The sequence below is a fragment of the Leuresthes tenuis genome, unplaced genomic scaffold, assembly GCF_036924035.1.
Source record: "Leuresthes tenuis unplaced genomic scaffold, fLeuTen1.0.hap1 SCAF_4, whole genome shotgun sequence".
NCBI lineage: Eukaryota > Metazoa > Chordata > Actinopteri > Atheriniformes > Atherinopsidae > Leuresthes > Leuresthes tenuis.
Window position 1 is genome coordinate 20274792 of NW_027325358.1, and position 13001 is coordinate 20287792.

The window sequence follows — 13001 nt, forward strand, 5'->3', positions numbered from 1 at the left end:
TGATGGACTGGCTCCTGTCCAGGGTGTTCCCAATGACTGCTGGGATAGGCTGACTTTGTGTTTCCGTGTGGTCGTTTGGCATATTGATATCATTTCATCATTTCCGTTCAATATTAACTGCTCAGAGGCCATTTTGTGTCTCTTGGTGGTTACATGGAGGTAATTTTGCATGTGTTTTATTCCATTTTGCCATTTAACCAAATGAGAGAGCAGACAGCAACAAGAATATTCAGTAAAACGATGCGCTTATTTTTTGGCACATCTGTATTAGAAACAGTGAGGTTGTGAAATATTGTTAAATATTAAGACTTGCAACAATAACTCATTTGCACTCAAACTTCAGTGTTGTGACAACCGCTTTTATTATACACGAATCAAACCTGTTCATGAATACCCGAATGTGGCTTTTGTAACCAAGCTGGATATACAAAGTGTGTTTCTTCCAATTACATTCAAATTAATTGAAATACATTTGAAATTTTTTTATTTAACATGAATGCAATTCTCTCGGGCATGAACTTTGTTGGATGATTGGTGCAAATAACCGAGAGGGAAACCTGGAAACGCTAACTTGCAACCGTCCATGCTGCGTTTCAGTTTCACCATAATTAGGAAATGTTTCAACAGTGCGGGGAGAAGCCCGCTGAGGCAGCCTCCGTGCGGCTGTTGCTGGGAGCTCCGGCCAATCATAGCCGCAGCTCTCCGTTGCAAGTAGTTTGGTGGCTGAAGAGGCATGACATCATGCACGGTTCCGTCCCTTTCTGCTAAAACTCCACGTGAAAAGTCGTTATTTCACCTCGGCAAAACAACAGCCGATGATTCCGCTGTCTGCACTGTGAAATTCCGCTGGCCGCTCATTAAACACACCGCCGATACGCCGGTGTGTGCAGCCGAAACTGGGAGTTGTATCCGTCCGTTGCAAGGGGGCGGGGGGTGGGAATGGCGGATGGGGAGGACACAGTGTTTATGGAGTGGGACAGCGGTGATGGGTCTTTAACTGTGTAACATCCCATTTGTGCGTTTGTATATCCTTTGTTTAGACTGGTGCTCATCTTCCGTCATGGATCCGGAGAAAACGCTGACATTCTGCCACGGGCTGCAGGCTGAGGAGGTAATGTACTGCACTCTGTTATTTTCAACAGCTGGGCTTTAGTGATTCTGCAGAGCAACATGCTTCCATCGGCCGACCTTGTTGTTGACAAAAAAACAACAGCCTCAACGTCTCTTCTAATTTAGCTCAGTATTTGGGTCTTTAAAATGCTGAGTCAAAAGGAACATCTTTAGCTCTGGTGCAGCAAATGTTATTTTTCATTCAATTCAGCCTGTTTTTCTAATGGGGAGGCTGTCTGATGCTGAAGTCAATGCAAAGCATCTACTAACAAGTTTTTAAAAAGAGGGAGCTACTAATGCCCAGCACAATAACCAAAGTATATTTACAGATTTAATTGAAATCAGACTGACAGTTGTTACTACATTATGGCTTCTGTTTAATACAATATGCATTTCAGCTACATTTATTTCAATTTAATTACGTAGTGCCAGTTCACAACAAAGGTCTTTACAGGCACTTTTCCAATGCATTAGTCAGTTTAATCAGTCTTGTTTGGTATTGTATTCATATAATGCCAGTTTGTTAATAGCGCATAAGACAACCACCGGATCACATTGAAACTTCAATTCGATTCGATCTCCTGTAACGATCATGTGGTGGTGAAGCAGACCTCAAGCGGAACAAGATTCAGGGACATCTGTTCAGACCATAACACGAGGCCAGAAATGACTGTAAAGGTTAATTCATTGTTTGCACCTTAGCTTTTCAAAAGGCAGCTATGCCTAAAGAGTTGAACCCTGCTTTAAATGGCAGACCCTTATACCTCCATAAACCTAATGTGTTCTTGGGTTTTCAGAAGACGAAAGCTTTGCCGCCGATTAAGGCCAACTCTTTGTTCAGTGAGGATGATGCTTCCTGTTTTGTCGTGTGGACCACTGGACATTGAAAACTAGGCTTATTTGGTGTTCAGGACTTTTCTTTGTGGTGAGGTTACCAGGGTTCAAGCTTTACATAAGGTGGGAGCTCTAGGGAAAGGCCTCAACAACTGTCCCTAAAATGAGCGCCTGTGATAGGATATGTGTATGTGTGTGTCATACAGACAGCACGTCTAAGTCACAGTTAGTTACACATAGGGAAGACTCTGTGATCAGCCAGTTACTGTAAAATTTTGCAATTTCGGGCATTTCCCTAAAATGTAGGGGTTCGGTAAAAAGTGTATGCATTGTTTAACATTGTTTAACAATAAAGGGGAACTCCGGTATTTTTAAATCTAGACCTTATTTCTGGCATGAAATACGTTTATCCCAGTAGAGTGTCTGTGTAGAAATCCCTCCGTTAGCTCTCCTATAGCTGCAAGTAGCCACATAGCAGCACCTATGAGCTAACAGAGCTATAGTACACGTCCGTTCATTCAGTCTTCTTAAAGTATTGGTGAAATAAAGACAAATAATGCCTTATTTAGAGGCTGCATCGTCATTGCCCCGTTCACTCCGTTATATGGATATACGCCGATCGCGAGTTATCTAAATAGCTTCCGAAGGACGCCGACTTTCTCCAAACTGTTCTCGGTGAGTAGGTAAGCGTATTTCATGCCAGAAATAAGGTCTAGGTTTAAAAATACCGGAGTTCCCCTTTAATTGTGAGTGCCTAAGTGCCGTAGGTGTCTGTAGCACAAAGTATGTCTTCTCTTGATTTGTGTGTGAAACTCTATGGAGACCCTGTGAGAAGCTTAGATGGAAATCATTTGTGGTTAGTTTGTGGTCTCTGTGAAAACCTGAATGACTGCACTTGACACTTATGTGCTTGTTCTGTGCCATATGGTGGTCTTACCACAGAACCTCAGCATGACAATACATTTCCGGCAGTACATTTCCTTACTTGACTTTGGCTGTAATATGTGTGTTACTTCATTCCTGAACTAGATGAAGTTTTATTTAACAGGGGGGGCATACTGTTGAACCAGTTTAATAGAAAATACATACTTCTCCATGTAAGATACCAAAAAAAACAAACGAACAAGACAAAAAGAAGTTGCCTCAATAGCACTGCCTCTAAAGCTGGTGTTTATGGCCACACAGACCAACCTGCAAACAGAGGTTTCACAAAATACATGCATCAGCACTTGCATGCATCCAATCACACAAACTAAGATGCATAGCTGCAGTGTTGCTCTTTTTGCCCTTTCCTCAAAAGGACTCGCCTTTTTTTCAGGACGTCATTGAAAATAAGAACTTGTTGCTGTTTTTTTTTTCATTGAGTTCACTAACTGAGAGAAGGGGCATGTTTGTCTTTACAGAAATAGTTCAGTTGATTATTTCTTTTCAGTCTTCATTGCAACGTCTTCGGTATCAGCTACCTTACCTTTAAACACAGGAACAATTGGCCACTTGGGCTGACACATGTGCTCCTTTGTAGCTTTTTGGATCGATATGCTCATTTGTGATGAGTTATCAGTCTGGCATTTGTGTGAGTTGGATTTCAAGACCTTGAATTGGCTTTAGAATGAAATTATTCTAAAGCCAAAATTCTATGATGTAAAATAACCAGATGTTTCAAATGTATGTGGCTCTTACTGGTAGAAGTGTCATCAGCAGATTATTCCCTGATGAAAAATAAATGGATTTTTTACAGGTCTCGGTTATACACAAGTACATTTTATGTGTTTGAAAGAGACAGAACAGAGAGATAGAGGGCGCAGGGAGTGGTTTTCCGAACATGTGTGCTAACTGATGTCTGCTACCACCATACTGCAGAGGACAAACTGGTGCGTTAAAAAGCCTTCTCATCGACTTGAAAGGCCAGAGGAGCAGCAGTCGCCAGCTTTAGACTTGAAAATAGATCCTCAGTGGCACTTTGTTATGCTTTGTCACTAACACAGTATGTTTTTTGCTTATTCTTGACAACATCTCTCTGCCTTTTATTAGATGACTATGTCCCTGCAGGGCCTGGTTGCAACTGAAGATGCCACGGTAGGGAGCCCAGCCTATATATAACCACTACTAAACATTTCATACTACTAGATGATCTAAACATTGCCCACATGGGTAAAAAAAAAAAAAGCCCCAGAGCTTTTTCCTCAGTAGTTGCCATGGCAATGCATTATTACTTGTTAGCACTTTGAGTCTTACGTTTGATAATGTGCACTTAACAGATTTAGATATCTAGATGTCTATCTATATCTAGATATTTAGATAGCGTTGGTGTGGTTTATGATTAAACTGATGTGCCTGAGCTAATTTCGAGCCCACTCCTCAAGCACTGAAAGCAACTATCTTATAAGATACAGCAAATATTCAATATTCAGCGCTTAACTTGCTTTTCCCTTTGCATGTGCTCATGACTTGAAAGGAACTGTGATTTTATTTCTCATTGTAGGTACCTGTAAAGGAGATTGACATGAGCACAATCGATAAGGTGGGAAAAGTTTCTGAAAAAAAAATTCAAATGTTGCAGTAAGCTACACCTGTCTGTTTACTATGGATTTAATGTGTGATATGTTGTCGATGGTAAGAGCTGTCATGAGCAGCGAAGAGTCCATAGAAAATTCTTACTCTCTGCGAAGCTTTTTAGCCTCTTCCAGCTCTTCATTTTGGTTTAACGAGCCTCCATATTTAACAGGAGAGTGTTTTGCAGGCAGACATATTCAATTCAATTTTATTTAAATTCAATTCAATTCAATTCAATTCAATTCAATTCAATTCAATTCAATTCAATTCAATTCAATTCAATTCAATTCAATTTTATTTATATAGCGCCAGATTACAACAACTGTCATCTCAAGGCACTTAAGTAATATACACCTACAATACAAACAGGACAGTTAGCCATGTTGGTAACGTTAATGTTAGTAACTAATATTTCAGCATGCAAGACACAGCTGCAAAATAGCTTTTTTTTGACAAACTTGTCAATTTGTGATGTCTGACATTAGACTTTTAGGGGTTCCATTGCAAATTTTGAAGTTATTCCAGAACATAGGCTGTATCCGGATGCAAAATTTTTGGGCCATTTTGCGGTTACAGATGAAACTTCTAAGTCTGTCACATGGACACGTATGTACGGTACTGAGCAAAAGTTTTGAATGACCCCCTTATTTATTTATATTTTGCCAGGATAACAGGAAATAAGTGCTTCGTTAGATTGAGCATGCCAACATGAATGGAAATACAATATATTAGGCAACAACAGAGTTTGTACAACCCCAACAAGATTATAGGTCAACATTTAGTATGAGCACCTTTATTCCTCAACACACCCTGAACCCTCTGAGACAAGCTTTCTTATAATTTCTTGAAAGAGTCTTCAGGAATAGTTCTCCAGACTTTTTGAAGGACATTTCAAAGCTCTTCTTTGGATGTTGGCTGCCTTTTGCTCCGTTCTCTGTCAAGATGATCCCACACTGCTTCAATAATGTTGAGATCTGGGCTCTTGGGAGGATTCATCCTGCCATAAAACCTGTTGCCACTGATTTTTGGTCCATTTTTTGTTCTTATTTGGCATACCTCATATCTTCCCTTCTTGACCGCCACCCTTCCACAGAGACCATTTCTGATGAGGCTTCAGTGAGCAGTCGATGGATCAACTGAAGGGCCAGATGTATCTCTCAGGTCCTATGTCACATGTTTGCTGGATTTTTTCCTCTTTCTCCTGGACATCACTGTAAGATACTATTCATCAGCTGTAGATACCTTTTCAGACCTGCCATGCCTTGTTTTGTCCTCCACATGTCCAGGTTCCTCATTTTTTTTAAGGACACACTGCAGACCATGCTGAGATATGCCAAATTTTCAACTAAAAGCTATTTGGGAATCACCTTGTTGATGCAAAAATACCATTTGTTCTCTGTCAACTGCGTTATGTTGGGCATTGTGTGCAAATAGGATTATGTGCTTTTGTGACAGGGTGCAAGTAACTTGCTTTAGGATATAATTTAAAATGAGCTAATTGTCAACTTGTTTTATACATGTAGACACAATGCTGGCCCATGAGTTGGTTGGTCATTTTTATTCTTGAAACAGTCATAGAGCAGAGTGAAATTGTTTAACGAACAAAGATACACACAACCTTTCAAACAGTCAGGTACAAGAACTGGAGGGAAAACAGGTGAAAAAGCAGCCAATGTCAGAAGGAAAACATTTTAAAGACCTTCCCGAAAGCTTGGAGAACTATTGCTCAAGACTACTTTTAAAAATGATAAGAAAGTTTGGCTCAAGACTTTATGATTTTATGTTGAGGACAATTGCATCTTCAGTAGAGGAAGTTTGTCCATCTGTTAAGTCGCTGTCACATGACTTCAGTTTGGCCACACAGACAGGTCACAGCAGGTGTTTATAGAACGTGCAAGATCATACTGTCTGTCTCAGTTCAAAGATATTTGGCTTCTTGTTCTGTCCTGGAATGATGTTCCAATCAAACGCTCAACGGAAAAAGCGAATTAAGGAAACAACAATGATGACAGAAACTTTTTGCACTTATATTATTCCATTTTTGGTCACATTGCAGTGTGGTGTTTTGTCCACTAGGTGGTGAGGCATCACGGGGTCTCTGGCAGCCAACCTGTAGTGAGTCCCAAGTACTGTCCTGGAGTAAACAGCAATCCAGGTTATCTGTGTGAAACAGGGCACTGCTGTGGAGAGACAGGCTGCTGCACCTACTATTATGAACTCTGGTGTAAGTCAACTGACAACACTGTACAAAAGGCCCCTGAAACTAGTTTTTGCCACTTTTTTTCTCAATCAGACCTGAGAGAAAATCTGTACACTCAAAAATGTGATATTTTCTTACAATGAAACACATATTATGAACAGACTGTAACAGTTTTCTGATGCTTTTCTGTTGTAATGACAGGATCAACCCCCTTTCATTTAAAAATGAATAACAAATAAGCTATTTCTGTCGAGTACTTTGCATTACATTTGAGACGTTTGATTTCAACCACGGCTATTTTGAGCTACAAAACACACAGCTTTCGTGCATCCTCTTTCGTGCCCACTGGATGTCTTTCAATTGTTTTTTTGTTTTTGTATGACCTGCTGTCTTAAAATCTATTTCCTGATGGTTGAGATCTCAGTAAAGTCAGGCATATACAGCCAGGAAATAAACATCAAAATAAGCATGATTTTACAGTTTGCACCTCTCTGTCATCTGAACAGATCTCACATGTATTTCTTCTGCAAACTTGTGTTCACGATGATGAGCATTCCTGTTTTCTGCAGGGTTCTGGCTGCTGTGGACTGTGCTTATCCTCTTCAGTTGTTTCTGTGCTTACCGCCACCGCCGAGCCAAACTGAGAATCCAGCAGCAGCAGAGACAGAGAGAAATCAATCTGATTGCTTATAACGGAGCCTGCAACTACCCTTCCTCAATGTTGGACCTCAGTATGTCCGTTTTACGATTTATCAGGCATGATACAGTGGGTTTCTTTCACTGTGTGTTTTGGATCATCGGGGTTTCAGCACAAGCTTAACATCTTGATGTTTTAGCAGCATTTCACACGATACACTTTAAAATTCATCCTGATTATTATTCTTTTGTTTTGGTCCATAGCACAGAGGAATAGACTACTGTATATCTGGTAGTGTTTCTTTGTGGGATCGCCTTTATGTTTGTTTTTGGTATTTTAAAAGTTGCCAGCCTTTTCCTGATAAGCAATATAGAGGAGCTCACATCTAAGTCGATTCGTCTTTTGTTGCAGGTTTTCTGTCTTCTCTCAAGTTGCCCTCCTATGAGGAGGTGGCTGCACAGCCCAGCACTCCTCCCCCGCCTTACAGCTCTGTCTTTGCACTCCAGGCAGGTACCCCAGGGGGTCCCAGCTCCTCATACCCCCATCATCACCACCACCGCCACCCCTGCCCTCCGTACATGGGCCCCGGCCCGAGTGCTCTGACCTCCTCTCAAAGCTCCGACAACTACACCAGCTGCTCCTGTGAGTCTTGCTCCCTCACCTCCCCTTCCAGCACCTCCTTTTCTGTCCAGGTGACGGATGGGACCTACGACAGCAGCCACAACTCCACACCTAGTGAAGCGGGCGGCGACTTTGCCGTCTTGCCAAGGGTTGGGGCCACCTTCACTCCGACACCCTCCCCAGATCCCCCATCACAAGTTCCCCCTGATGTCATCCCTGCATCCACTCCCGATGTCATACCAGTGTTGAGATGTTCCCCTAGTGGCAGTGAAGGAGTATCATGTCCCGCTCCTCCTCTTTCTCTCCCTTTACACTCTCATCCTTCGCATCCTTCTCGCCTCCCACTCTCCCCCCTTGTCCTGTTATCCTTCAATTCTCCTGCTCAAGTCCATCCTCTTGTCTCTTCAGAAGCAGCTGGCGCCATGGCAATTCATAAAGCGAAAGAAGAGATCTCCCCTCATGGTCAAATGTCTAAGCTCACCCCCTCTGCTCAGACACTCCACAAGTCAGATGTGGCTGTTTCTTTGCAGAGCAACAGCAAAGAAGAGCGAAAACAAGAAAGGGAACAGGAGGAAGAGGAAGAAGAAGATGAGGAGGAGGATCATTTCCGGCACCGTCGACTAACAGGTGACTCAGGCATTGAGGTGTGCCGCTGTCATGTGAAGAGAGAGGATGAGGAACAGCAAAAAGGGAACCAGGATAAAGGAAGAAAAGAGATTGTGAAGGAGAGGGGAAAGGTGGACATGGTGCACGACAACATGAAGCCCCTTGTGCAAACACCTCTGTTGGACAACTGTGAGGAATGGCTTGGCCAGGTCCCTTCATCCTCCAGTGCCAGCCATAAGGCTGGCGAGGCCATCATCACTGTGGAGTCCTCGTAAGGTGACAGCAAGGGAGACTTAGTCGAGCAAACGGGAAAAGTGAGATCGAGACTAGTAGGTGAGAAGTTGAATCACTGAAAATAAGTCTTGCAGATCTTGCTGTAACGGTTGGAAGTAGAGAGACAGAAGAAATAATGGATCTTTTTGTTCTCTCTGTTTCAAATAAGAAACACCAAGAGAACAAGAAAACTGAATTTTTAGATTATTAGTAGTTCACACTGTTGGTGGTTTTGGAGGTGCCATCTTTGTTTTCCTACAAACTACTGAAAATACAGATGAATTCGACACTCATTCTCTGTATTTTTCTTGCTTAAGCTGCTATAAAAATAGTTATACAGCTTTGCTGTTACCAGGCATGCACTACATGCAAACAAGCCCCGCTGTAATCCTTTTTCTTCTCTGTATGATGCAACGCTGCTCTCAAAGTAGCATTTTAGCTTTATGAAATGAAATCCCTCGTATCAGTGGTTCCCAGCCTGTCTGTCAGGACATCTTTAAGGGGTGACCATGAGATAACTAACAGTAAGAGAGGAGAAGTCAATCAGTTTTACAAAATATGAGTGTTCGGAATTTTATTTATTCTGTGCTTTCTTAATTAACATCAGGATAGCTCTGTGTTTTAGGATATTTGAAAATGGATAAGTCTGAGAAAATCAGTCTTTGTTGAAGACTTCCCAACATATGCAATGTATGATGGGATAACAGCAAAAGGTTCTGTAAGTATAACGTGTAATACAGCAAGTAGAAGAAGAATCTCAGCCTCACCCTACACCACTTATCTCATGCAGTTTAAACGCAAAAAAAAACCCACTAACAAAGCTTTTCATCAGTATCTGACAGTTTCATGAAATGGAAGCAAAAAACGTGCAGGTCACTAAGTGTGACGTCACAGAACAGTTTGTTTTCACAAGTGCAGCTCAAAAACAAGCGCATTGGAACCATGTAGTAAGTAGTAAATATAGCAGGTGATCCTTTCTTTCAAAGAAGCTTGGTTCACGATGATTAAACGCTGAGATTTAAAAAAAAAAATGTTTTTTTGGCTTTACTTTTGCCTACATCCTTATTTTTTAAAAGGAAGTAATGGCAGAAACAACTACTTTGATCGATTCACTGGATGGATGTTTTTATATGTTGTGTCTTGTGTTGCTTCTTTGATGAAAAGAGGGGCAAACATTGGTTCAAATGTTTTGCTAGCATAGCTTATACAGGAGTACAATAGCAGTGAAAAATGAGTTGTTTCAGACTGCTATATTGACACACGCAGCCATCCAGCGAATGTGTTTTAATGTGTTCCTGGCTGATTGTTGCCAGGTTTGTGAGGCAAATTGAATCTGGTTCCTTCTTCGATGGACTGTTGAATCTTTACAAAGCAGACACTTTATGCTTAATCTTGTTACTGATAATGAATGTAAAAAGTTATGCATAGCAACAAGCTACACTGATGCTCTTTATGGGGAGTTTTTATAGACGAATTCTTAGCTAAAAACTTCTGGAAAAGTGTGCAGAGCTACAGCTCTATTCCAGTGCAGTCTGCCACCTTGGGGCTCTGAAAATGTCTTTCCACATTGAGTAATGCTTTTTAAACATCAAACATGTAAGGTTTGAGGGTTCTATGTCGTAATCGGTCTTTTTATTTTTTAATGTTGCTGCTGTGGATAAACATGACACTTCCGAGAGTTAGACTGCTTTTCTTTAAGAGCGGCCGAGTCGATCATGTGTTGAAGCCCAACACACATTTTCTGTCTCTAATGAAAATTCTCTGCCCCAGTGGGCTGAGATGTTATACGCTTAATTGATGCTCTCTTCATCTTGTCATAGGATATGGTAAGTACAGCGCACATGGACTGTTTTGTAATTAACTATCAGTACAAAATGTACAAGTATTATAAAAGAGAATGTCTCTAATCATGTTTTGTATGTGATCGTCTTTACTAGCTCCTTTACTAAAGGTCACTTTACTGTGTCCTAAAAAGCTGACTTGATTGTATAATGCCTGGGGCGTTTGACACCTTTATTAATCTGTGGGCATAAAACTTTGCCACAATTACCTATGAGATCGTTTATCATTTAGAGAGAAATAACTTGTTCGAGTGTGCTGTTGTGAGTAGAGGGATTGCGAGAGGGTTTGTGCTGGAGTTTGGTTTTGGTGTGAAGGTCATCCTCTGATCATCTCTGTTCAAAGCTATCGTGCAGTGACTCACAGGTGTGTGTCAGATGGTACTGTTCATCCTCTGGATGGCATAAAAGCCTTCTGGCAAGGTTCTTTGTCACGTGTTTGTGCTTATGTATGTTGTTGATCAAAATATATGGTGCCTAGATGAATACAGACACTCTATGAGGCATTCTGTAGTTTATTGCTAATATGTGTGTGTTTTCTTTCAATAATGGACAGTTTGACATTTGACTGGCAGATGTTTTCTAACAGCTCTTAGACGTCTCCGTATAAATACAGTACATGTGAGACTTAAGGCAATTGTATTTAGCAATAGCATTCACAGTATTCCTTATTCTAGTTTATGCTGGTTGATAGGAAAGAAACGGTTGTGAAACATTTACCTCTTTATTACAGATCCATGAGCTGTGTGGGGCAGAGGCCCCTGATTGTACGAACACAGCATTTTCAATGCCTTTGGCTGAAGGTTTCTCTCAAGTGCAAACTCTGATTATGTGGTTTTGCCTTTGCTCCTGTTTGTGTCTCATATCTTACTACTACATTTTATTCCCAGAGTTAAACATTGTCCCTGAAGGTAGCAGCAGAACTTCTCTCTGTCTGCAATGAACTATGTTTTCCGCAGCTTGGTTTAAAAGATTTGTAATCCATCTCCCAAGTTGGGGCTTTCCTTTCCTGTTGACCAAAGCCAAAAGATTAACAACTATATTTTTGTTATTATACCATTGCATTGTTTTTTTGTGCCTAAAGCACACATTTGGCCCGATCTTGTCTTTGACCATTTTAAGGGTTTTAGCAGCAAATGTATTTTATTTACTTTTTCTTTTCTACTTTTTTTTACATTTTCATTTTGGCTTTTAATCTGAGGTTAGCAGCATCATTTTTTTTAGTTGTTAATAAATTAATCGATGGTCCAGATGGTCCATTTTGATTAGTTGCTAATGATGTCTACAGTTTCATTAAAATTTTTTTAAAAAAACTGGGACAACGAACTTCCTATTTTATTTTATTATATTTTTCATTTTTCATTTTTTTGCGTAACTGCTTTGGATCTGGCGTTAATGAATTTATCATATCTGTTAATCTCATGTTCATTTACCACTAATAAAAGCCTAATTCATTCACATTTTTAACGATATCCACATGGACAGATGGAAAGTAGTAATGACACACTGTAGTATTGGTAGCATATGAGAGGCACAGACTTGAGCCAATTTTATTCATACTTGGATTCTAAATTGACGCCAGACTTTTCGGAGTTCATTGTATATAGAACACATTTAATTAATTTAGCCTTGTCAGCAGTTACTGTGTACAGACAAAATGCCCAAACTGTAGGCCGAGGCCTGATGCAAGACTGTTACCTCGCTCGAGTTTTGACTGAAAAGGACTGTTTACTTCTTCTTCTTCTCCTCCTTCTTCTTCTTCTTCTGAAGATAGCACTTACTCTATATTTGTACCATTTCATTTTGTAATGCCAAGAGTTAGATAATGGAAAAAAGCTCACGTTGTTACTGCTGAAATACTTTACTCAAATCTGTTTGTTGCCGGGGATACAAGGTGTTTCACTCCTGCAGCTACGAGACAAGAGGATATATAGCAGTATCTGTATGTGACAGTATGTGGAATAGTTCTGATTAATATTATTGCAACATGTGGTGTACTTTGTGCAATTCTACCTGCAGCTCTTCTGTACGCATGTGTGAGAGAGTTATTGTCAGCTGTGTTGTTAAAATCGTTGCTGTTGAGTGTCGATAGAATTTGTAACACGATACTTGATAATATGAATACCCAAACATTCTTCTGTCTGTCAAGTTGGTTTTGTTTCTTGGCATATGGCATTGGTATTTCTGATAAACTCCCATTTTTTGAATGTTTGCATACATCCTTTGCATTTTTTTCTTCACTTAAAGTTTCTTTACTTTATCACAATGATGCTGCTTTATTCAACAAAAAACTGTGGATTTTGTGTCAAAATAAATGTGCTACCAAACA

General features: G+C 40.4%; 1 protein-coding gene across 2 annotated transcripts; it reads left to right on the top strand.

Annotated features, from left to right (window-relative positions):
- Positions 1 to 706: 706 nt before the first annotated feature.
- LOC140305949 (uncharacterized) lies at positions 707 to 13001 on the top strand. 2 transcript variants are annotated; one of them, XM_072385012.1, is made up of 7 exons: positions 707 to 880; positions 1041 to 1111; positions 3976 to 4020; positions 4427 to 4465; positions 6574 to 6721; positions 7267 to 7428; positions 7746 to 13001. In XM_072385012.1, the coding sequence occupies exons 2-7, from the start codon at positions 1061 to 1063 to the stop codon at positions 8834 to 8836; spliced, it is 1536 nt and encodes a 511-aa protein (XP_072241113.1). In that variant the 5' UTR covers positions 707 to 880; positions 1041 to 1060; the 3' UTR covers positions 8837 to 13001. The 2 variants fall into 2 exon arrangements, with proteins under 2 accessions (XP_072241113.1, XP_072241112.1); XM_072385011.1 differs by having other exon boundaries at positions 707 to 1111.

Coding starts and splice junctions, on each gene's coding strand:
- LOC140305949 (XM_072385011.1), top strand. CDS start 1,061: ATGGATCCGGAGAAAACGCTGACATTCTGCCACGGGCTGCAGGCTGAG. Junction 4,021..4,426: donor TTGCAACTGAAGATGCCACG/GTAGGGAGCCCA, acceptor TTCTCATTGTAG/GTACCTGTAAAGGAGATTGA. Junction 7,429..7,745: donor TTCCTCAATGTTGGACCTCA/GTATGTCCGTTT, acceptor CTTTTGTTGCAG/GTTTTCTGTCTTCTCTCAAG.